Consider the following 25,998-nt stretch of genomic DNA (forward strand, 5'->3'; position numbering starts at 1 on the left):
TTCTAGTCGAAGTTTTAGCAACCGGTGGAAACTATCGATTTTAAATAGGCTCACTACTTGACTAGCCTAGTGGTCCCAAGCAAATCGATTAACGTACCCCATTCCTTTCAAAATTCTAGTACTACACAATGTTTGTTTTGATTCGCTATGAAAGTTTGACAGATAAAATGAGGGGTTCGTGGATTTTCCTATGTTTCGAGGGGTGCATCGATTAGCTTGGGACCGAAGATAGTACCAGAGCTGAGCCAAAAAGTTGAGGTTGTTTCTTCGGACCTACTAGTCTTAGAGTTACCTCTATGATTCTAGTACTACACTATGTTTGTTTCGATTCGCTATGAAAGTTTGACAGATAAAATGAGGGGTTCGTAGATTTTTCTATGCTTCGAGGGGTGCATCGATTAGCTTGGGACCGAAGAGAGTACCAGAGCCGAGCCAAAAAAGTTGAGCACGTCTCTTTGGGACTTTCTGGTCTAAGAGTTACCTCTACTGACATACCGTACCAAACAGCCGAGTTATATCAAAGAGATTATAATAATATATTATGTGATTGGTATATAATTTTAAGCATAAAAATACATAAAAAATCGCATCCTATCGTGGTTCCGCTCCTACTCCAAAGGTACACAGAACATCATCTGACCATCTAACGCACCATCACATGGTGAAAAACTGTTCCACTTACACAAGAGAAAATACTACACTTTCGACGAAACCGAAAACATGGGAAACCCTAACCACAGCTCCAACGACCGGAATACCGTTGAAAATGCACCTAGAGTTATCCTTAGTTCGGCCATAAAATCCTGCACCCGCGAACTTCTCTAGCAAAATGTTATCAATCGAAAAAACGCGACGAAAAAAACACAGACGATCTGAAAATACGAGAGCTTTTAAGTGTTTTATCTTTACTTTCTTTTGTCATTACCATTGCATGGATCCCATCCTATTGCTCGATTCCGGGCAATTAGATGGTGGACTCGCATACTAGGCATTATGGCGAATCTCCATACAAAAATATGGCGAATCTCCATACAAAAAGGTGTCCAAAAACATGTTCTTGCTTTGTTTGGCATGATTTGTAATCAGGGCTACTTTCACTCACTTGCTATAAAAAATATTTTTCCTAATTATGAAAACATTAGATTTTATAATGATAATTAGTACTTGTAAGTTACAAGAAGAGGTCGTGAAGTATGTGTTTGACACATAAAACCTGTAAATATTGCTTTCAGTGCATCACCATCAGCGATTTAACGATTCGTGAGCGCTCACTCTGAGTGAACGCTCGCGAATTATAAGATCGCTGATTGTGACGCTCTGAAAGCGAAATTGACAGGTTTTATGAGTCAAACACAAAATATCATCTATTGATTTCATAATTCCGAAAAACATTGTCTTATAGCAAGTGAGTGGAAGCAACCCAGATTTGTATTAGTATGTGTCTACATTAATCATAAAACATATTTTTGAGATATTGAAGCCTTCTAGGATTACCATAATGTCCAGGAATTAAGATCTTGATGTCCTTTTTACTCAATGTGGATTGATACGCGCGTTTCCGGCACATACAACACATCATCAGAGCCCTAAAAATGTATATGCGCGTTTTACAATGGTTGCAATAAGATATTCAATGCTCTCCAAACCATTCAGGATATAAGATCTTGGAGTTATATAGGCTCAATAAAACTTCATCAATGTCCTGAAAATCCATATAAGTCCAAGAAGTTCAAGCTAGACTTTTGACAACATACCCATCATGGAATGATATCAACAAGATACTCTGGAGTGCAGATCTTGAAGATCTACAGGCTCAATGAAGTCTTGAACAATGTACTGAAAGTCTTTTTGAGTTCGTGAAGTTTAAGTGAGCCTTCTGTGCATGTTGAACATTATCGGATGGTTTCAATAAGATATATAATGCTCTCCAAAGTATGCTGGAGTTAAGACCTTGAAAATCTACATGTTCAATCAAGTCTAGAAGAATGTCCTGAGAGCCTTTAAGGGTTCGTGAAGCTGAAGAGAGCTTTCTGTTAACAGGCACTTTATCTGACACGCAGAAAAAAATATTTTAAACGTTATAATATTTGACGTAAAATCAAAAAGAATTTCATTTTATTTGGCTGCAAAAAGAAATCATTATTTCAACAATCCAGTATTGTTGTTCCTCAAAACCCATGAATGATTGCATCTCACCCCAAAAGGCCTGGGTTCAATCCCAGTCGGCGCCGCCGGATTTTTCTGAGACATAAAATCCCTGATCACGCCTTCCTTCGGAAGGGAAGGCGTGATCAGAGATGCTATACCTCAGAACATCCCGGCAGCTCTGACTGGAATTGAACCCAGGCCTGCTGGGGTGAGAGATAATCACGCTTACCGCTTCACCACCGCCGCGCCTTATGTTTCTTTAAAAACTAGATTTAATATTTAATTTTTTTTTTTATTTTTTTTTTTTTTATTATTATAGTTACTTTAACACTCTTGGGTCATTCGTGACTTGTCCGTCCGGGGGTGAGATTTGAACTCGCGACTTTGGCGTGATAGGTATGGATGCTAACCACTACGCCGGGGTCACCCCCATATTTAAAAAATAAAATCTCTGATCACGGGAAGCAAAGCCTTTGGTCCCCGGTTCATGAGTTGATAGGTCGATAGGTAGGGTCCAGGTATGGGAGCTGCCTTCCTGGCGTCGGTAGCATTGGTACTCAATACGGAAAACAAATCAAGGAAAAAAAAGAAAAACTGTTTACATTTAGCAACTGCAGCATACTTAAAGGGTGTACCGTTTAAAATCCACACAATTCTCAGGGAGTAAAAATAAACAATTAAAGTTAGTTTTGGCATCATTCATTAAATTTATTTCGCCTTTATTTGGCCTTAACCCCAGCCATAAGGTTAACCTCAGAATCGTCAGTTTTTTGCATATTAACCCATGCTTTTTTTTCATTTCTTCTACATTCTTCACCACTTTAGGTCGTATTAGAAGGTGCTTCTACATAATGGCCTAATATTTTTCTTTTAGACGCAGTTCAATCTTTCGGCATGAAATCGACATCATTCTCCTTATACCACTCTAGCATGTCCTTCGAGTAGTGGCATGATGCCAAATCCGGCGAAAAGAACGTTGAACCGTCGTGATCCTTGAGGAGAGGGAGAAGCCGCTTTTGGAGACACTTTTCCAAATACACCTGTCCATTCATGGTGCTTGCGGGAACGAAAGGTGTACTCCGCTTATTGCAAGTACAAATCGCTTGCCAAATTAAGAACTTCTTGGCGAACTTCCACATCTTCTGTGTCCGGAGGTTCTCTAGAACATCACACTTATCTTTTGCAGTCACATACAGGCTTCCTGAAATCTGGTTGAAGTCCGCCTTCACATATGTCTCGTCATTCATTACGCAGCAGTGTGGTTTCATTAACTTCTGGACTTACAACTTCCGGGCACGGTTTTTTGCGACCGTATTCTGTTTCTCGACACGGTTTGGGAACTTCTGAACCTTAAACCTACGTAGTCCAGCTCGAGTTTTGGTATTCTGCACGAAAGTCTTGCTCACATGCAACTTTTTAGGCACATCTCGAACTGATGCGTTCGGTTTCTGTTTAAAGGCTCCAACCACGCGTTTGTGATCGTTCTCGTTGACCTGACGGCTTTTTTCCGGATCTTCGCTTCCGATAAACATTCATACGTTTTTCGAACCGTTCTATGATACCAGACACCGAGGAATGCGCGATTCCCAACTTTTTTTTCCGATGGCACGATGCGACAGATCTTTATTTTCAAAGTACTCGAGCAAAACTTTTTTGCGCACGCACTGTTCTTTCGTCGCCATTTTGAAAACTTTTGCGCACCTGATGAAATCAACTAACAGAGTGTCAATAATACACATTAAAATATGTCTACGCAAAATTTCAATTGATTTTACCCAACGGATCAAAAGTTAGAGCAATTTGAGTGTGTGTGGATTTTAAACGGTACACCCTTTACTTACCTGAAGTCTCAATATTTTCGGAAATATAATCAGTATTTCCCGAAATTCACAGTTTAAAACAATTAAATATTGTGAAACGCGGAAAAGAGTTGAAATCAAGCGAAAACAGTTTTGTGTTATTGTTTACATTTTTGTCCGGGTGAAAACGAGGGAATGGTTGGTATTTTTTGCATTCATGCGTTACACCCGGGGAACGGACACAAAAAAAAATGGTAAATTAAAACTTACTATAGGCTGTATGAATAAAAAGAGTTTACTTTACATTCCCATGCTTTTCTTACGGGAAAAGTAAAGTGAACGCTTTTATTCATACGACCTATTGTTGGCTTAATAAAAGAATATTGTTATTTTTACTATAGTTGCAGTTGAAAAGTGGCTTATTAAAACAAAAAGAATCTTTCTTTGAATTTATATGAATAAGTATTCAATTTAATTTCAACCGGAATTGTTTGTTTAAATACAACTAAAGTTTTTTTTTTGGTTCAATGCAAACAATTTTTCTGTCCGTGAATGGTTTCAAAAAGATATTTAAGGTTTAAATTTTGGTTACAAAGTTGGAGACTTAATGTAAGATAGATGAGGAGACGAAAGTATAAATTGATAGTTCCGATAGAGTACGGCAGTGTGAAAACTGTATATAGAAAGTAGAAAGCGAGCAAAGGTCAATTTTAGTTGACGGTTGACGGTAACGAGCATTTCTTTTACCACACTCTCTAGTTGGAGAGGGATGGGGGATTAGATAAGGGGTTACCCCGCCTTCACTGGCAAAATAAATGCTCACCCAATTTACTCTTATACCATCAATATGCAGAAACAGTTCTATCGATGTTCATAAACCCAAGTCTTGCTTCGACGTAAGCTTCTAGTCGATGGTGTTTGAAATGCAGTTCTGTAATACCTACTATGGACTGTGGACTCACTCAATGTGCTTGTCACTTGGGAGCCAGTTTAAACTGTCAAACGGGAGCCAAATATTCAGAAGCAAAAAATGCAACTACTGTTCTTATTTATCGTCAAGCATTGTAATCTCATAAAAAATATCTATACATTTTCGTAACGCATTCTCAATTTTAAGCTCAGACAAAAAACAACGCTCAGTGATGAAAGTATAAAAACCAGTATAGTAAAATGTAGGGCATCATTGAAACCATTTGTGGAACAGCTTTATCATTAAAGTTATTTTTCGGGTATGGTTTATTTGTATTAGGGTGTTAACGTATTTCTAGTATATAATTAAATGAACCAACTTTATAATTTCAGTTTCTTGGCAAATGGTATGAAGTGGAAAGATCATTTTATCTTCCTGAAATAGCTGCCGGCTGCACAACACTAACTTTCGACGATACCACGGTACGTGATTCTGATGGTCGACCACAATTGGAAATTGCTATTAAAACAGTCAACCGATGGTAAGTAGTGAGCAGCATCAATGAAATATCGGTAAAAATTATTACTCTTAGCCACTATTCCATAGGACTGGAAACCCATCAGTAAGCATAGGAGAAGCAATTACCGAGAGTGAAAAATCGTCTATTATGTCAGTGCAGGTTTGTACCAAGCTTATATTATAATCAAGCAAACGTAGCATTTCAGTATTGGTACATGTATTTGCCTTTCAATTTAAATATTGTTAGTGTCTCGAAATCCTCGATTCATTTATTACTATCACTCAAATTTGTCGTATCGCATCCAAACTGGGGGAAGATACCCATATGGGGCAAGATGAGCATCGTCCTTAAACCACAGCTTTTGACAGTTGATTTTTTGTAAACCACATCGTTGGTAAGTTCTCATGCTGCGTATGGCTAATCATCTGAAAAAAATACATACCGGTTAACATAACCCGACCATTCGACAGCCATTACTCGTACTCATCGGACGTGTGCTCTTTCTGCTCTGCTTAACATGGTGAAATATTGTAGCGAAAATGAGTGTAGTTCGTAAAAACACACTTGATGTTGACTTCAGTGTCCTTCCAGTTCGTCCCAATGCGGTAAAAGTGTAAAAATTCTTCGAGAACAATAATATTAAATTCAGTATTCGGACGTTAGATGCATTCAGTTTCATAACCTCCAAAATTGTGTTTTATTGAGATGATAGACAATGAAGTTGCCTTGCACTATGAAAAGGCGCACAACTATAAACACGCGTTTCTCTGTGCGAAGAGTGAGTTCAAAATCCCGGTATATGCGGATTGTGAAGCAGTGACTGATCGAGTGCATGACCTTCCTCTGGCATGGCCACAAGCCACTGTTATGAACCACATGGCAAAGTACGGGACAGTGATTTCCAGTCGACATGAGAAATGGAAGCACTACTTCCCAGGATTCCTGAGCGGTGTTCGAGTTTTGCGAATGCCAAAGAAATAATTTCTAATCCCAACAGCTCTACTTTCAATTACCATAAAGCTGATTGGGAGCAATATCGAACATTATTCCAAACATTCCTTTGCAATATGATGTTAATTATGCTCTTGAATCTCGGACTACTTCTAAAGTTGAAGCGAGAGCTGCCTCAGTACCAAAATGCGAGGTTAAATTAAATTCAATTATAATAGCGACGATCTTCAGCTCTTGATCCGTCTGAAAAATGTCCGAATGAGGAAATATCAAAGAACACGCGATCCTGCCATGAAAGTTATCTCGCGGGATTTTCAAAACTAATTAAAAAGAGATTCTCTGCACTGAGGAACAAAACTTTTGAAAATAATGTTTCGAAAATAGACCCGAGCTCCAAACCCATTTTAAATAGAATGATACTTCACAGCAATACGAACTCAATTTTTGCAGATGAGCAGTTTGGATTTCTCCATGGGCATTCAACTACTCATCAACTCTTAAGAGTTACCAACTTAATTCGTTCAAACAAATCTGAAGGCTGCTCAACTGGAGTTGCTCTTTTAGACATAGAAAAAGCATTCGATAGTGTTTGGCATGAAGGTTTGATTGCAAAATTGAAAAAGTTTAACTTTACCCTCTATATTATGAAATTAGTTCAAAATTATTTAACTAACAGAACTCTGCAGGTAAATTATCATATTTCCAAATCTGAACGACTAGGGGCTGTTCATTGACTACGTAGACAGATTTTTAGGATTATTGACCCCCCCTCCCCCTGCGTAGTCAATTGGCCATACATTTTTTTTTAATTTGTATGGGCCGTGAATAAGTCTCAACACTCCCTCCCCCCTAACCTGTCTACGTAGTTTATGGACAGCCCCCTACCTGTTAGAGCAGAAGTTTCTCAGGGTAGCATTCTTGGGCCTATATTGTATAACATCAGGCATAACATTTGATAATGGCACAAAAGCATTTGTAAACAAACTTTCTAAGGCCCTTTGCACGCGAACCAAAGTACGCCCACGCAAACCAACAACATCATCGGATAGGAGCAACTATCACCTTTCCGAAAGTGGTATTGGTTTGCGTGGGCGTACTTTTGTTCACGTTTAAAGGGCTTTAGAAAGTTAGTTTACAAATGCTTTTGTGCCGTTATCAAATGTTATGAATGACATTTTCACTTCGGACCTCCCTGATTTGCCTCAGGGTTGCCACAAATGTTTGTTCGCCGATTACACAGGCATCTCTGCTAAAGGAAGAAGTGTACTTGTTATTTGCAGCAACGCTTCCAAAATTGGAATTGAACCCAGGCCTGCTGGGGTGAGAGGTAATCACGCTTACCACTACGCCACCGGCGCCGCTGTATAGATAGGATTTAATTTTAGTTTTTAGTTTGAAGATGTCAATTGTTATACTGACATGCAGGTTTGAAAAACCTGTTTAAAATACTGAATTGCCAAGGCAGGACCAATGCAAAACACTTAAATATATATCATAAAAATTAAGGCTGGTAAGTTATTGTAGTAGCTGCTAAATTAAAATGAAATGTTAATTATTTTGAATTTGGAACAAATAAAATTAAAATTTATATTTTAAAAACACATCAAACAAACGCCCATTTTTTGCAGATCTACTTCCCAAACTATTGGTATAAGTTCAATAGTCAACCTTTACGCCCTCCTATTTGAAGTAGTCATCCAAAAATCATCAAATTACTTTTTGTTGCAGGTTAACCTCCCGAAAATTTTAAAAGAGATCAAAAAATCATTCAAAAAATCAACAAGTTTTTATAGACACTTTAAACGCCCTGCTGTTGCAGTTCAAACTACCATAATTTTTAAATTGATTGTTGTCATCCTTAGGAAGCCTTAGCGTGAAACTTTAAAGACACAAATGTCAGCTGCCACAAAACATACAAATTTGAAATTGCTACTCCTTGTTTGCTGTGCTACTAAAAACAGAGAGTAGCAATTTCAAATTTGTATGTTTTGTGGAAGCTGACATTTGTGCCTTTAAAGTTTCACGCTAAGGCTTCCTTAGAGCATCACCTTAAACTCATCTTGCTACTTAAAAGTTATCAAGTTTCTTTTGACATCTATAACACCCTGTTGTTGCAGATCAAGGTCCCAAATTTTATTATTATAAGGGAAATGGATGTAATGTCGGCCTAATTGCCCCTAATTTGATGATGATGATGATGATGATGATGATGATGATGATGATGATGATGATGATGATTGAGACTACCACTTATGTAGCAAGGCACCTGCACATAGCAATGGGCAATCCAATCTGGACGGCTTGATCAAGTCCCACTGACAAATCATATTCAGCTTGGCGCTGTATGAAGGGCCAAAAACGGAGGGGTGGACCCGTAAGCAGAAACACCCACACGAAACCCACCGGGAACAGAATAAGTATCACCTTCCAGCAACCAAGATCATATAATTCGCAATGGAATAAGCCCTCATCCTGAAGGATGCCCCATGAGTGTGGAGAATAGCCCGTCCTCTATCCACGAAATGTATGCAAAAGGAAGTTGGCAATCCCACTCTCCCTATCCAAATTGCTTCAATCGGTTGCCCTGTTGGACCCTCCCTTCCCTTTTTGTATATGTATTTAAATGTATATTGTAATTTATATGTTTTATATAATGATTCATCAATAACAGTCACTTACCTTGATATCAACATTTTAGAATGATCTTACCATGTATAGTTTTTTTTTTATTGAAACCATTTTGTTCGTCATCTCTCATAAGTAGTGTGCAGCCCAAGTCTTTGCTAATAGTGACCGAAAATATCCATTAGTACCGTCCCAATGACGCGTTCATCTAGTTAAAATTGATAAATAGCAGATTTTTAACGATGGGCCCAATCTTAGATCCATAGGCCAACATTAGAGCCATTTCCTCTATTTATAGTGAACCTGCGGCTTCAAAGTGATCCAAAAAATCACCAAATTTCTATAGAAACCTCAACGCCATGCTGTTAAAGTTCAAGCTCCCATAATTTGGGAGGAAATCTGTAGTCATCCTAACGCCATCCTGCTACTTCAAAGACATAAAAAAAATCATCGAATTTCTAAAGACGCCTGACAAGGCGTGTATTGTTGTTACAGTTCAACCTTCAAACATATTCAAAGGTTATCAGTAGTCACTTCTACATGAAAATTATTCAAAAAATCTGCAAGACTCTATTGGCAAATCAAAGTTGGTACTCGTGGAGAATAGAAGAACTATAAAAGTGATGATGGTTTCAAAATTTTCCACGGGGAAGTATACGAGTGCAATCTTAAAATGCTTTTATTTTGCAAATGGAACATTTTATTTAAATCTGGTTGGTGCTATGTTAGTAGAAAACTTAAGGACTACTCAATAGACAAATAATATAGAAAAATTCATTTCTTTTCAGATTTTTAGGTGTACACATAGATTTGAGCTTTTCTACCACTGTAGCAGCAACCAGATTTAAATAAAATGTTCCATTTGCAAAATAAAAGCATTTTAAGATTGCACTCGTATACTTCCCCGTGGAAAATTTTGAAACCATCATCACTTTTATAGTTCTTCTATTCTCCACGAGCGCCAACTTTGATTTGCCCCTATACACCCTATACGTTCTGCTGTTGCAGATCAAACTAAAAAAAATGGGAGGAACACAAACGAAGTGACAGACGACTAACTGGCGAAGAATCCAATTAAAATAATGTCGTTCGCTGAAATAGAATTTTCTTAGAAGCTTGTGCCATCAGCCACCAGATGGGCTTGTATTTTTGGTTTGATTTGAACAAAGTTGATTTTGTGTGCAATGATCTTTGACAGTGTGCAAAGAGTGTATCATTGTGTCATTTTTGAAGCATTTAAGTTTTGAGTAGAGTGAAAGATATAGAACCAAAACATTCCAGTACATTTAGTGTTGCCATGTGGTACAATCATAGAGGTAACTCTAAGACTAGTAGGTCCCGAAGAAAAGTGCTCAACTTTTTGGCTCAGCTCTGGTACTATCTTCGGTCCCAAGCTAATCGATGCACCCCTCGAAACATAGGAAAAGCCACGAATCCCTCATTTTATCTGTCAAACTTTCATGGCAAAAATTGTGTAGTACTAGGATTTCGAATAGAATGGGTCTAGTAAGACTGATGCAAAATTTGAAATTTTCGCTCCACAGTGTTCAAACGGTTTCACATCGGGTCCTGATTAGCCTCCGAATGTTTAAACTCATTTAGAGAGAAACTGACTTGGCATAAACAATTTGAAGTTTATATGGAAATTACTATGGGAAAACAAATTTTTTTTGTTCATTGTCTTCTAGACTTTTTACATATTGTATTGTTAACAAAGTCTATTGCTATTCTTAAGGGAATTTTTATCAGCTACAACTTTACTGAAGATCGTTTTTCAGCCAAACGTCAAATTAAATAGTTATTAATTGTTTAAGAGATTGATAATCTTATGGCAAGATTAAGCAGCTGTATTGTGGGCACACTGTATTCTGCAGTGTGACATAGTAGCCATGATTTTTGTTCTCTATTCTACGCGCCATAAACACCAATGTTGCCTGCTGAACAGTTGATTGAGCATAATCATAAGACATCAGTGACTTGAATCATTAATAACTTTTGTTCCTTACATTTGATCGAAAAGTGGTCTTGAACAAAGTTGTAGCTGGGAAAAGCTCAGCTATCATTTTTAAAAGTAGAGTTAACTGGTGAATTTTGAATTAGATATGAATCGAAATTATGCTTTCTTCATAGTAATTCCCATAACTTCAAATGGTTTGTGCCATGTCAGTTTCTCACTAAATGAGTTCAAATTTTTGGAGGCTATTCAGAACCCAATTTGGAACCGTTTGAGCACTGTGGAGCGGAAATTTCAAATTTTGCATCAGTCTAATGGAGTACGCTTATAGATGTACTTGGGACCAATAGGCTAGTCAAGTAGTGAGCCAATTTAAAATCGATAGTTTCGTATTGATTGTTGGTACAATCCAGTAGTAGTGTTGCCATGTGGTACACTTAAAAATTGCAATAGCAGTTTCGTCACCAAAGTCTGTCACTACGTTTAGTTCAATCCTGAGTTCAATAGTTATCCTTTGCACCCGCCTGCTACTTCAAAGGCATAAAAAATCATCAAATGTCTAAAGACACCTCTTACATTCTTAGGGTACGCCCAGGGTAGACGCAATTCACGACGCAACGCGACCAATTCAAAAGAATTTTATTATTCATTATTATTTCTTGCGTGAGTTGCGTCGCGTGTCGCGTCTACTCTGGCCGTGGCCTTAAGAGGCAACTATCCATCACTCGATTTGCTTTTGCTCTTCTTATTGTATTCCTAAATCATCACTTTCTATGAGTATTCGTAAAATTCGTTGGTAGCGGGCGTCGCCGTGCCAAAAAATTCTCACTCCACCGTAGATGGTACGCAACACCTTCCGTTCGAAAACACCAAGGGCGCGTTGGTCCTCCACGAGCATAGTCCAGGTCTCGTGGCCGTAAAGGACCACCGGTCTAATCAGCGTCTTGTAGACAGTCAACTTCGTGCGGCGGCGAATTTTATTCGACCGGAGCGTCCTCCGGAGTCCAAAGTAGGCACGATTCCCTGCCATAATGCGTCTTTGAATTTCTCTGCTGGTATCATTTTCGGCGGTCACCAGTGAGCCCAAATACACGAACTCATCGACCACCTCGATTTCGTCACCGTCAATCTGAACTCGGGGTGGGAGGCTAACATTGTCTTCCCTAGAACCTCTTGCTTTCATATATTTTGTCTTTGATGCGTTGATGGCAAGTCCAATCCGTCTAGCTTCAGCCTTCAGTCTGATGTACGTTTCCGCCATCATCTCAAAGTTCCGTGCCATAATGTCAATGTCATCGGCGAAACCAAGGAGCTGGATGGACTTCCTGAATATCGTGCCACTCGTGTCTATCCCAGCTCTTCTGATCACACCTTCTAACGCGATGTTGAACAGCAGACACGAAAGTCCATCACCCTGCCGTAACCCCCTTCGAGATTCAAAGGGACTCGAGAGTGTCCCCGATACTCGAACAACGCACGTCACTCGATCCATCGTCGCCTTGACCAATCGCGTCAGTTTATCCGGAAATCCGTACTCGTGCATAATCTGCCATAGCTGATCTCGATCGATTGTGTCGTATGCGGATTTGAAATCGATGAACAAATGATGTGTGGGCACGTTGTATTCGCGGCATTTCTGCAGAACCTGCCGAATCGCGAAAATTTGGTCCGTGGTAGCGCGGGCACCCATGAATCCCGCCTGGTATTGCCCCACGAACTCTCTTGCATATGGTGACAGACGGCGGCATAGAATTTGGGAGAGTACCTTGTAGGCGGCGCTCAGCAGTGTGATCGCGCGGTAGTTGCAGCAATCCAACTTGTCGCCCTTTTTGTAGATTGGGCATACGACACCTTCCATCCACTCCTCCGGTAATATCTCCTCCTCCCAAATCTTGGCAATTACCCAGTGCAGCGCTCTAGCCAGTGCTTCACCACCGTATTTCAATAGCTCACTTGGTAGTTGATCTACACCAGTTGCTTTGTTGTTCTTCAGCCGACCGATCTCCTCCTCAACTTCTTGAAGATCAGGGGCCGGTAGCCTGTCGTCTTCTGCGCGTGCTCCAAGGTCTGTTGCCGTGCCACCTTCGTTTTCTGCTGCTTCACCGTTGAGGTGCTCGTCATAGTACTGCTTCCACCTCTCAATCACCTCACACTCGTTCGTGAGAAGGTTACCGTCCAAGTCCTTGCACATATCGGCTTGCGGCACGTAGCCTTTGCGCGAACTATTTAGCTTCTCGTAGAACTTCCGTGTGTCGTTTACGCGGTACAGATTTTCCATCGCCTCGCGATCTCGATCTTCCTGCTGACGCTTCTTCCTTCGGAAAACCGAGTTTTGTCTGTTCCGCGCTTGTCTGTATCGCTCCACATTCAATCTCGTGCGGTGTTGCAGCATTCTCGCCCGTGCTGCATTCTTCTCCTCTACTAACAGTTTGCATTCGCCGTCAAACCAGTCATTTCTTCGGTCCGGGATTGCAGTACCTAGTGCCGCTACAGCAGTACTACCTATGGCTGAACGGATGTCCCTCCAGCCATCTTCAAGAGAAGCTGCGCCAAGCTGCTCTTCCGTGGGTAGTGCAACTTCCAGCTGCTGCGCGTAGTCCTGGGCAACTCCGGTGTCCCGTAGTTGCTCAATGTTGGGTCGTGGCGTTCGACTTCGACGTGTGTTATGCACCGTCGAGAGTTTTGAGCGCATGCATACTGCAACTAGGTAGTGGTCCGAATCTATGTTCGCACTGCGGTACGTGCGGACGTTGATAATGTCGGAGAAGAATTTCCCGTCGATTAGAACGTGATCGATTTGGTTTTCTGTGTGTTGGTCAGGTGATCTCCAGGTGGCTTTGTGGATATCCTTGCGGGGGAAAAAGGTACTTCGAACTACCATACCCCGGGAGGCTGCAAAGTTCACGCATCGTTGGCCGTTGTCGTTCGATACGGCATGCAGGCTGTTTGGCCCGATTGCCGGTCTATACATTGCCTCCCGTCCTACCTGAGCGTTCATGTCGCCGATGACGATTTTGACGTCCCGTTGCGAACAGCCGTCGTACACCTGCTCCAGCTGCGCATAGAACGCTTCTTTCTCGTCGTCGGGTCTCCCTTCGTGTGGGCAGTGCACGTTGATGATGCTGTAGTTGAAGAAACGGCCCTTAATCCTCAACTTGCACATCCTCGCGTTGATCGGCTGCCAACCAATCACGCGTTGGCGCATCTTACCCAGCACTACAAAGCCGGTTCCCAGCTCGTTGGTGGTGCCACAGCTCTGGTAGAAAGTAGCCGCTCGATGCCCGCTTTTCCATACCTTTTGTCCCGTCCAGCAAAGTTCCTGCAGTGCTACGACTTCGAAGTTGCGTGGTTGAAGTTCGTCATAGATTAACCTATCGCAACCCGGGAAGCCGAGCGATTTGCAGTTCCATGTTCCGAGTTTCCAATCGTAGTCCTTATTTCGTCGCGTAGGTCCGTGCCGATTGTTCCGATCCGTATTTCTTTCTTCGGTATTTGCAACTTTGTTTTTTTTTCCAGGGCGGCTTTTTGGGCCTGCCCCAACCCCCTGTCTCGCCGGGGGACCATCGTGCACAGCTCTGTTTAGAGTCCCACGCTGGCACTAGGACGGTGATCAGCCGCTCCTAACATGGAGAACAGACGCCGTTTTGAGCCGCACCTCCATGGTGAGCAGACGCTCAGGTTTGGTGAAGCATTTCCTCTATCAACGTACCGATTCCTAGTCCTGACTACTTAAAACTAGGAGAACAGGATTTTTCAGTAATCCAAGGAACACATCTTAGTCCTTGTTACTTTTTATGCCTTGTTGATAGTGACAAGACTCGGCTTTGTCCACCGAGGACGATCTTGAAACAAGGAAAAAATGAGTTAGTTAGTCTTCACCTATGTGATTCCTAATCTTCTATTCGTTGTTCCCTAGTTTGAAGTGGTTAAGACTAGGGTTCTGGTGCATGGTCATTATCGGTGTCATTCCTTAATTTTGTTGCTAAGGAATCCAGTTTTGACTGACAAAGGGGCACGCCTTTGGAGGGTGTTTCAACACTCCGAAGGGTATAAATAGCGGAACCTTTCAATTAGAGTCGGATCCTTGCGATAAATGCGAGAATGACAACTGTAAAAAAATCGAATACTTCGACATTTCTCAATAGTGATGGAGTAATACGAAATGCACTAAACTAAGGACACGGTATATAGGGTTAACTACCCCATTTCCGGCCTATTAAGCACAACCCGCACTTAGTCTTTCTTAATCAAGCGTAGTTGAGCACAAAACGGAATGTTATTATTACTGATGGATTCCAAATTTAAAGGGTGTCCACGATGAAATTGCCACACACAAAATTGATTCGCAAAATTCGAGTTTTCATCCGATTGCCATCAAATTTTCAGGGATTGAGAAATAACTATTAAACTTCATTTTACCATTTTACTCGTATTTTATTTACAGTCCATACGCAAATGCCCGCACCTTGGCCTTAACCCCGGCCATAAGATTCTGCACAACCTGTGAATCAACCGTTTTTTGCATGTAAACCCATACTTTCTTCAGTTCCTCGACTGTCTTCACTACCTTAGGTCGTTTAAGAAGGTGCTGCTTCATAATCGCCCAGTACTTCTCGATGGGGCGGAGCTTCGGAGTGTTGGGAGGGTTGAACATTTTCGGCACGAAATTGACCTTATTGTCCGCATACCACTTCAGCACGTCCTTGGAGTAGTGGCATGAGGCCAAATCCGGCCAGAAGATTGTTGGGACGTTGTGGGCCTTCAGGAGAGGAAGCAGCCGCTTCTGGAGGCACTCTTTTATGTACACCTGTCCGTTCATCGTGTCCTGGGTCACGAAAGGTGCACTCCGCTTCCCGCACGTGCAGATGGCTTGCCAAACCAGGAATTTCTTCGCAAATTTGGACATCTTCTGAGTGCGGACATGCTCCGGAACGCTGAACTTATCCTTGGCCGTGAAAAACAGGTTGCCGGGGATCTGTTTGAAGTCGGCCTTCACATATGTTTCGTCGACCATGATGCAGCATTCAACTTTCGTCAGCATGTTGAGGTACAACTTCCTGGCACGGGTTTTGGCGGACTTGTTCTGCTTCTCGTCGCGATTAGGGGCCTTTTGTACCTTGAACGTTCGAAGCCCAGCCTTAGTTTTGGCCTTCTGGACAAAACTTCGGCTTAGGTGCAGCTTCTTAGCCACATCCCTAACGGAGGCGTTCGGATTTCGGTTGAAGGCCCCAACTACGCGGTTGTGGTTTTTGGTGTTGTACGGAATACTTTTTCCTTCACTTCTGGGCTTCCGATCGGTGGTCAACCGTTCCTCGAACCGCTTAATCACTCGCGACACCGTGGAATTCGCGATTCCCAACGTTTTAGCGATGGAACGATGCGAGAGATCCTTGTTCTCGTGATGAATGCGCAAGATTTTATCACGCACGAGCTGTTCTTTCGACTCCATTTCCGCGAGTTTTGATCACAGGACTTTAAAACTTGCAGGATGTAAATAATGCACTATGAACTAAATCCACCCAAATTTTCATTAAATTCTACCCAACGGTTAAAAAGTTAGAGCAATTTCATAGTGTGGCAATTTCATCGTGGACACCCTTTATTTACCTTTCCATATGTACCGTAAGATTTGATAAAGAGAAACCAATCTTTGAGATATTGTAAAAAGTCTAACACTGCTTCTTGATGCCAAACTCGGCCTACGGATTCTAAACTCGGCCTAACGCATTGAAATGCCATTGAAACGCCATTAAAACGCCATTGAAACGCCAATGAATTCACTTCGGCCTATGGTAGAGCACTACTTCGTCGTAATCGCCAATTTCCGTTCTATCGATCAGAAAAGATCAATAATATCAGTGATTTCACCATGTACAAAACAATAAGAGGTTTGTTCTGATGCGCTAGTTCATTAGCTACAACATGAATCCTATTAAAGCGCATTGTATGAAAATTTACGCTCATTGTTCTCAAAACAAAAGAAGCGCTCCTAGCGAATCCCCTTTTTCTACGTTTATTCGTAGGACGAAGAAAATCTAATGGCATTTCAATGCGTTTGGACGGAATTGAAACTCTTAGAACAAATTTAGAATCAAGAAGTATTATTAGATTTTAAACAATATCTCAACAACTTGTGACTCTTTATCAAATCCAACGGTACGTATGGGAAAGTGAATACATTTAGAAGACATTTTTGACAAAATATTCCCTTTTTTGTTTTGATGTAAAGCGCGGGATGTGCTTGCTAGGACAGAAATTAGACCAAAAACCCTATCGGATGAAGAAAAAAATTGATTCGGTTGGAGCGCTTCTTTTGTTTTTGCGAATAATGGGTGCAAACCTTCATATCACGCGTTCTCATTGACTTCGTTCCGTAGCTTATTAACTTGAGTATCGTACCAAACGCACAATTGAATTGACTAACTCTGAAATCATGGATTTATTTGAAGTTTTCTGCTCGATAGGCCGAAAATGGGCGATTAGGCCGAAGTAGTTCTCTGCCCTACTTCAATAGATCAAATTACTGGTCGCAGTGGTGTTAGGTCCCGAACAGAGGAAAAAAAGTCAATGCAGTGATGGTGTTTTACCCAGAAAATATACGATGTAAAATAATGAAATACTTGCTTTAAATTTTCGAATGGCTTGTGTGTGAATGTATGTGAATATTAATGATGATGATTGAAGAATATTTCAAAACCAAGAAGAATCCGAATTGAGTGACGGTATCTTGAGCCTTAAACACCTTGTTGATGCAAACATTACAAAAGAGATATCTTAGAACGTCCTCTTGCAACTTAAAAATCATTTATAACATTATGAAGGTAGAATACAATTTACCTTTTTCCTCAGGGGCTGCCGCTGCCTGCTCTGTCGATTGAGAGGTTACGTTGGGCCTGCGCCGTCGCTCGTAGCTCTCAGCGTCATCGCAGTCGTCGAGGCACTAGCGGTAGGTATTCTCCGTAAGAATCCTGTGGGCACGCGTTTTCATGTTTATGGGTTGCGGTGCACTTTTCGGACGTAGGTTCGAAATTTCACTTCATCCACTCGCGCACTAATGTGGACCGTTCTAACGGCCGGTTCTGGTCCGGTTTCAGGAGCACGAAGGAAGCAATTCTTCACTGCTTCAGCTACCACATAACCGACGAACACTCGCGAACCACCAATCCCAGGCAGTCGAGAACGCATGTATTAAACGGCGGGGATTGGAGACCAGCTCGGCGGCAATTAACACGTACGCCGTGTGCAGGTTTCGGGACACTTCGTCAGAACACCAGAATCACGCACTACCGAGACTGGGTTTTGGTTCTTCTGCCCTAGTTAACAGCCTGTTTCACTCGCCACACTAGGTGTCACACACGCAAAGGCAAAAATCCGTAATTTTTCTTTTCTCTTCTCTAACACTCGACTTAATAATTCCGCGCGTCCGTACTATCACAAGGTTTTCCGCAAAAGAGACCTCATCAATCGATTGAGAGGCTATTTATCTTCTCCCTCGCTCGCAATGGGAGGACTGAGCTTCCTTCCCACACACGTTTGCCAACCCTTGAGAAGGGGTGCTAGTTGTCTACTTGAGCAGTTTTGGTAGCGGACGGCGCTCAAATAGGCGAGTTTATTTTAAATATTTTAAAAATTTCTAGTTCTAGCTCCCATCTTACAAACAATGACAATAATGGATATATTTTAATTTAATGTGACATGCTCTAATGTTACACATTCCAAAAAAAACTACCATAAGTTTCAAAATGATTACAAAAACCTCTTTTCATTTGAAGCAATTGAATCATATATGTAACATCAAAAACAACTTCTTGAAAACGATACCAGAACGCAAGACCATATGTTTGGGAGATGTTGCGAGAAAAGTGAAAAACTCCACTGTCTACAGGTGGGAATCGAACCCACACCTCCCAGTACGCTAGACGGACGCTTTACATATGGTCTTGCCTTCTGTCTCTCTTTAATAGTTTTTGTTTGTCTTGTCCCCCCAGTCTCGATGAGTCTCATCGTCGCCCACTGGTCACCATAGCCGGTCGAACCCCAGACGAAACTAGAACCGCACTACCGTTCATACTGGCGACAACGCTCTGATGAGACAACGAAACCTTACCCCCAAGCTCCTACCCTGATCCTATCCTTCGACAATGTACCTCTCTATCCTCGAGTAAGCTGCGAGTATTCGGCCCAACTCCTACTAGACATAGAATTAAGAGAATTTTGTTAAAAACAAAGAACAATGAACTATCGGCTCCGTAAAGCTAACGCAATTGAGCCTTCCAAATAAATGAACTAGTTAAAAAAAAGCAAGTCGAAAATAGTTTGACTCAACATTAGTCATTTACTCGCTACTGAGTTCCAATGTTTTGTCCGTTTGTGTGCGTTTATGAATCATCAATTTTCAATTTTATTTTCAGTTAAAATCTAGGTTGCCAAGCGCTGTTGCTAGATATTTGCCAGGTGCTGGAAAATACCAGGTGCTTTATACAAACTACGATGACTTTGCTATTCTCTGGTCGTGTTCCAGTTTTGTTGCTGTACATGCAGGTAAGAAACAACATACATTGAATAACTCTTAGCACTATTTGTTTGTACATATAAGTAAAGAATGAATAGGGTAAGGTGGACCAAAATGGGACACGAGGCAAGATATTATACAGAACGTTTAATAATTTATTTGTTTTGTCAATATCAACAGGGGTTACAATAGCCTGTTAGTGTTGACAAACAGAAATATAAATAAATCAAGTAGATGACCTATCTTGAACCGCTTATCCTATACAATTCAACTCTCACTGCTCTGTAGTGCTTTTATGGAAGAAATATGTCTGCGTCTGTGTCACATTTGATTGAATGCAAACATGTTTAACCCTGGAGATTAAACCTTTTTAATTTTAAATAAATGATCATCCTGGTCAATCAAGATTACTGTTTCTCATATTAAGTTGAGTTTCTGTGCAAATGATCAGCAAAATCGGTGATGATTTAGAAGTGCCTCAAGTGAGATTTATGGTAAATTTCTGGTTTATAATAATTGTGTCTCGAGACTACAACCACGAAAACTGCTGTAACAACTTGCATAGTATAGGATATTGTACTATCTACTAACTTTGTCACAAGAGTGTGACTATTAAATATGTTTTTATTGAATTTTGACTGAGTTTAGTGCTTGGAGAAATCCAAGTTAACAGTAGTTTTTCTACGAACTTTTCAAACTTTTCCGCATATGTTCCTTGCATTTTTCCCAATACTCTGATTAAACATAGTTCCGGAGTGATTTGAGATATGGGCGTAATTGCTTTTGTAAACAAACACGTCAATTGCCGATTTCTCTTGAATAAAAGCTCAATCTTATAATCGATACATACCAAATGATAGAGGAATCATTCCTCTACCTCAGAGTGTTATTTGTTTTCGAGATTGAGCTTTTATTCGCGAGAAATCAGCGATTGACGTGTTTGTTTACAAATGCAATTACGCCCAAATATCAAATCACTCCGGAGTTTTTATGTAGATTCCATAGATTTTTTTGAATTGTATGACATTTCCCGGAAAACAATTACCCGGCAACCCGTTACCCGGAAAATCATATCTCGGAATGAACAATTTCCCCGAAAAGACTATTTGCCGGAAAAGACCATTTCCCCTTTTCGGCCATAACCGGGTGACGCCAAAAAATGCGCGTTACCGGTGATGACCGAAAACAGGCAAACCGGATTGTTGCCTGCGAGCGTTTTTCAATAAAATATCGAGTCTACGTCTCCAGTTGTGAAATTGAAGGAGTGGTCATCGAAGCGAGTCTGACTCGTGAAGATTTCCTGCAAGTTGCATTACAGTCAGTGTCACTCATAGGCACGAAATTGCAGTCAGTGTCACTCATATACACGACAAAAACATGCTCCTTTTCAGACTCGTTCCGTGTAACCTTTTCAGGATCGGCGTTACCACACTACGTCACAATTGGGAAGGTTCGACTACCTGTACGTTTGTTTATACCGAGGGTAATATGCTTGAAATGCAAGCAACTTGGTCACACTGCAGACTTTTGTTCCAACAAACCGCGCTGCGATCAATGTGGCGAGGAACATACGGAGGGCCCTTGTCGTGCTGCCCCAAAATGTGTTTACTGCAAGGATACTCCGAATGTTCTGAGTGATTGTCCGAAGTACAAACAGCAGGGAGAAAAACCTAAGCTGTCCAACCTTGACAAATTTAAGAGGTAGCGGAAATGTACCAAAACCCCCACCACCGAGGTTTAAGCCTTGTAATTTTAACAAGGACTTTCCGCCACTTCAGGGATCATCTAAAATCCCAGATATCCCAGTTTTTCAGTCAGAAGAACAGCTGAAAAACCAGCAGGAACATGATCCCATGTTCACGTTTTCTGGAATTGTGGATAGCATCTTCAATATATACAATGTCTCTGACTCAACGCGGAACATTTTTAATTTAGTGCATCCAATTGTGAAAACTCTTTGAAGCAACTAACTTCCAGGTGGTCTTTTCTTGCATCGACCCTATCCTTTGATGGATAATGTTCTAAGTGAGGTCGGGGATATGATCTCAATTCTGCAGTGAGACTGAGACGCATTCGAAATTTTAGTTCACACCTCACTTTGTGATTCATTTGTTCTTTGTGAAACATGACTTTCCTCAGAAACCGATCTCCCTTTCCACGATTTTAACATTATTCGCCTTGATCGAGCAGATTTGTATGGAGAGGTGCTTCTCGGGATCAACAAACTCCATTCCTTTTATAGAATCGATCTACCTTCCGTAACAGGCATTGTAGTTGTCGCCTGTCAGGTGAATGTTCGAGGTAAAAGCCTCAGTATTGCCTATCTATATGCCTATAGTATATCTTCCTCCGAAAACTGCGATTTCTCGCCAAGGTTTCTCAGATATCTGCTCAGTTTTACCTAAACTAAACTAGAAGATTTTAACTCCCACGGTACAGGCTGGGAGGAACTGTACGATGACAATCGCTCAACGCTGATATACAATCTTTGCGATAGCTTCAATATGACAATTCTAAACACTGGGGAAGTAACACGAGTAGCCAAACCTCCAGCAAAAGTAAGCAGATTAGACCTCTCACTTTGTTCCATTTCACTATCGTTGTATTGCTCGTGGAAAGTAATCCAAGCTCCCTACGGTAGTGACCACTTGTCAATCAAAGTTTCTATTACCAATGGTTCATCTTCCACTCGCTCGGTTGACATCGCTTACGACCTCACGAAAAAGATTGACTGGCAAAAATGTGCGGCCACGGTTCTCGGTGGTATGGAATCGGTTGAGATACTTCCTCCGCCGGATGAGTACTCCTTTTTATCGTGGCTTATCGTTGTCTGCGCTCTTCAAGCACAGACGAAACGCGTTCCGGGTGTTTCCGTTCGCAAACGATCTCTCACTCCGTGGTGGGATAAGGATTGCACCGACGCGAACAGCGAGAAGTCCGCCGCGTTTAAACGCTTCCGCAAACACGGTAAGGTCGGGGATTTTGAGCTGCATACCCACCTCGAAAAAACTTTTAAGTCAAGGAGTACTCAGACAGATGGATGTTCAGCTTCGCGCGGAAAGTTTTCCCGGATTCGGTGTCGGTTCAAATCAACGTTCGTGATCGACCATCGAGTAGTAACTAAATAGATTCCCCGTTTTAGATGCTGGAATTCTCACTTGCGCTCCTCTCATGTAACAATTCAGCTCTGGGAATGGATAGAATCAAGTTCAACTTGCTATCCTGCATACGGAAATTGTTGGAGAAAATGATTCTTCTTCGTCTAGACAAGTGGGTCGAGACGAATGGTTCACTTTCAGATACGCAATTTGGATTTCGGAGGGGCAAAGGAACGAATGACTGCTTTGTGTTGCTTTCTACCGAAATTCAACTGGCCTATGCTCGAAATCAGCAAATGGGTTCAGTTTTCTTAGACATTAAGGGGCTTTTGATTTCGTTTGTATCGACGTCGGTTCGGACAAACTCTACACAAGTGGGCTTTTACCAGTTATGAACAATTTCTTGAGCTATTTGTTGTCTGAGAAATATATGAGTTTTTCTCATGGAAACTCGACAACTTCACGAATTAGTTACATGGGTCTCCCCCAGGGCATATGCTTAAGCCCTCTTCTTTATAATTTTTATGTAAAGGACATCGATGGTTGTCTTGATAAAAATTGCTCGCTAAGGCAGCTTACAGATGACGGCGTTGTGTCTGTTATAGGGCCAAGTGCACCGGACCTGCAAGGACCATTGCAAGATACCTTGAACAATTTGTCTATTTGGGCTATGAAGTTAGGTATCGAATTCTCTCCGAAGAAAATTGAGTTGGTAGTTTTTTCTAGGAAGCATCATCCTGCACAGTTACAGCTTGAGCTAATGGGTAGAACAATCACTCAAAGTATTTCTTTTAAGTATATAGGTGTCTGGTTCGATTCCAAATACACATGGGGAAAACATATTCAGTGGCGCCGGTGGTGTAGTGGTAAGCGTGATTACCTCTTACCCCAGCAGGCCTGGGTTCAATCCCAGTCGGCGCTGCCGGGATGTTCTAAGGCATAATATCTCTGATCACGCCACGGAAGTAAAGCGGTTGGCCCCCAGGTTATTTGTTTATGGGTCGATAGGTAGGGTTCAGGTGTGGGAGCTGCCTTCCTGGTGTCGGTAGCATTGATGCTCAGCACGGAAAACAAGATCGACGGAAAACAAGATCGACGGAAAACAAATCAAGGAAAAAAAAAACATATTGCGTAGGGTAGGAACTACTTTGTCCTAAGCGCCCATTTTTGCGTTTGGTACGATACTTTAGTTCAAATGCTACCGAACGAAGTCAATAAGAACGCGTGATATGAATGTTTGTACCCAATATTCTTAAATACAAATGAAGCGCCCTGACCGAATTAATTTTTATCTTCCGAATTCATTGGCGCTTCAATGGCGTTTCAATGCCGAGTTTAGAATCCGTAGGCCGAGTTTGGTGTCAAGAAGCATTTAACAATATCTCAACAATTTGTTTCTCTTTATCAAATCTTACGGTATGTACGGAAAGGTAATGGGGTAGTTAACCCTATCTGAAACAAAAATGCCAGCAAAGGATTCATTTTCTTCGTACAATTACCGGAACTTGGTGGGGAGCCCGGAAGACCTGATCAGGTTGTACCGAACAACCATCCTTTCGGTTTTAGAGTACGGCAGCTTTTGCTTCCAATCTGCAGCAAAAACACACATCCTTAAGCTGCAACGTATCCAAAACCGTTGCCTTCGTATTGCGCTAGGCTGTATGCACTAGACTCATACGATGAGTCTTGAGGTACTCGCGGGTGTCCTTCCCCTAACAGATCGTTTCGCTGAACTGACTTTCAGGTTTCTCATCCGTTGTGAAGCAGTGAATCCATTGCTAATAGAAAAGTTTGAGAAACTGCTCGACCGAAATCCTCAAACAAGATTCATGAGTTTGTACCACAGAGGCAACTCTGTTTGTACTATGGATACATGACGCTGGAGGTTGGTCCTTCTTCATTCATCAATCGTGATTGCTTTCAAGCCTTATATATTATACCAAAAACTCGAGCTTGACTACGTACGTTAAGGTTTAGATGTCCCCAAACCATGACGAAAAACAGAATACGGTCGCAAAAAGCCGTGCCCGGAAATTCTACGACCAGAAGTTAACGAAACCACACTGCTGCGTAATGGATGACGAGACATATGTGAAGGCGGACTCCAACCAGATTCCAGGCAACCTGTATGTGACTGTCAAGCATAATTGTGATGTTCCCGAGAACCTCCGGACACAGAAGATGTCGAAGTTCGCCAAGAAGTTCTTAATTTGGCAAACGATTTGTACTTACGGAAAGCGGAGTACACCTTTCGTTACCGCAAGAAAGTATGGGTTAATATGCATAAAAAAACTGACGATTATGATGATGATGGTCCCACCTCTTACCCCTACAAAGGTTTGAGCTGGACAATTTATCTGTAAGATAATTAAATATGACAATTTAACCAGGTTTGCAAACAAAATCGAACTGGTTACAGTTACCGATATAAATTCCCTCTAGAGTTTACAGTTGCTTCACAGGGATATAAATGTGGAAAAGCTCTGGCGTCCACCTCTTAGTTCGCCTTTTTGTCCACCTAAAATATTCGTAAGTATTACAAGCAATCAAGAGTTAATCAACAATCAACAAAGCATCTTATAACACTAGCAACCCCGCAATCTGATGTTATCATAATTTTCAGCAATGTCAGGAATGCTCACGAACCCCCAATATTTGCCAGAAAACTTATTACTAACTCAAGGTATCTTCCAAATAAGCTTCAAAATTGCATTTTTTTTTTTATCAAATGTTAAATTCAGTCCTCTATATCCGTAATACGCCGCGAGGCTCAAACCTTTGTAGACTACTTTTTTTTAAATTAATCTTAAATTAAATCAAATATTAAAAATCCATCATCACCATCGTGGCGAACAGAAATAGTTGGTACAGTGCTACAATAATTATTTAAAAAAAACGTTGTGACAGCTATCCATATAAAATAATCCGTTAGAGATAACTTCGTCAAGATACATAGTTTGTCAATTCATAAAAAAAAACAATGGATAAAAGACAGTTTTAACGTGTGAAATGCAGTGTCTTTTAAATACTGTAAGTGTTGCTGAACGTTTTATATGTCTAGGCATCGAATTGAATAACTCTTGAATAACTCTATCATTAACATTATCTACTTCAGCCGATTTTCCTAATGAAAATCAAATAACTCTAAGTTCATCTAATGTAATTGGGTGAAAAATTTCAAATCTACAACTACTATTACTGGCTATTTTATTTCGTCAGGTTCATCGACCAATTCAATGGATTGATTAATCAATAAAACACTGTCTACAAAATAATCATTAAACATAGCTGCAATTACTTGTTCTAACTGTTCTAATGTGCCATTAATAGTTATGGACCGCGGTTTGCAATTACTAACTCTTTGCTGTTGTTTTGATGCTGATCAATCTTCCTTTGAACATATTCACAACGAGTTTTCTTTATCGACTGTGAATACTTATTACGCGCAATTGTGTACCTATTCCAATGATTGTCATTATTT

The 25,998-nt window shown here is 41.0% G+C and overlaps 1 protein-coding gene across 3 annotated transcripts in view; it reads left to right on the forward strand.

Moving 5' to 3' along the window:
• Positions 1–25,998, forward strand: part of LOC135710656 (apolipoprotein D-like) — a 58,884-nt gene that overhangs the window by 19,190 nt on the left and 13,696 nt on the right. For all 3 annotated transcript variants that reach the window (XM_065233297.1, XM_065233296.1, XM_065233295.1), the window contains 3 exons: positions 5,250–5,398; positions 5,464–5,536; positions 19,319–19,448. In XM_065233297.1, coding sequence (XP_065089369.1) covers positions 5,250–5,398; positions 5,464–5,536; positions 19,319–19,448 — 352 coding nt within the window. The remainder of the gene's footprint in view (positions 1–5,249; positions 5,399–5,463; positions 5,537–19,318; positions 19,449–25,998) is intronic.

Source organism: Ochlerotatus camptorhynchus, unplaced genomic scaffold (assembly GCF_037179485.1).
Source record: "Ochlerotatus camptorhynchus isolate MF236.1 unplaced genomic scaffold, CSIRO-AGI_Acam_v1.1 ptg000396l, whole genome shotgun sequence".
In the NCBI taxonomy this organism is placed as follows: domain Eukaryota; kingdom Metazoa; phylum Arthropoda; class Insecta; order Diptera; family Culicidae; genus Ochlerotatus; species Ochlerotatus camptorhynchus.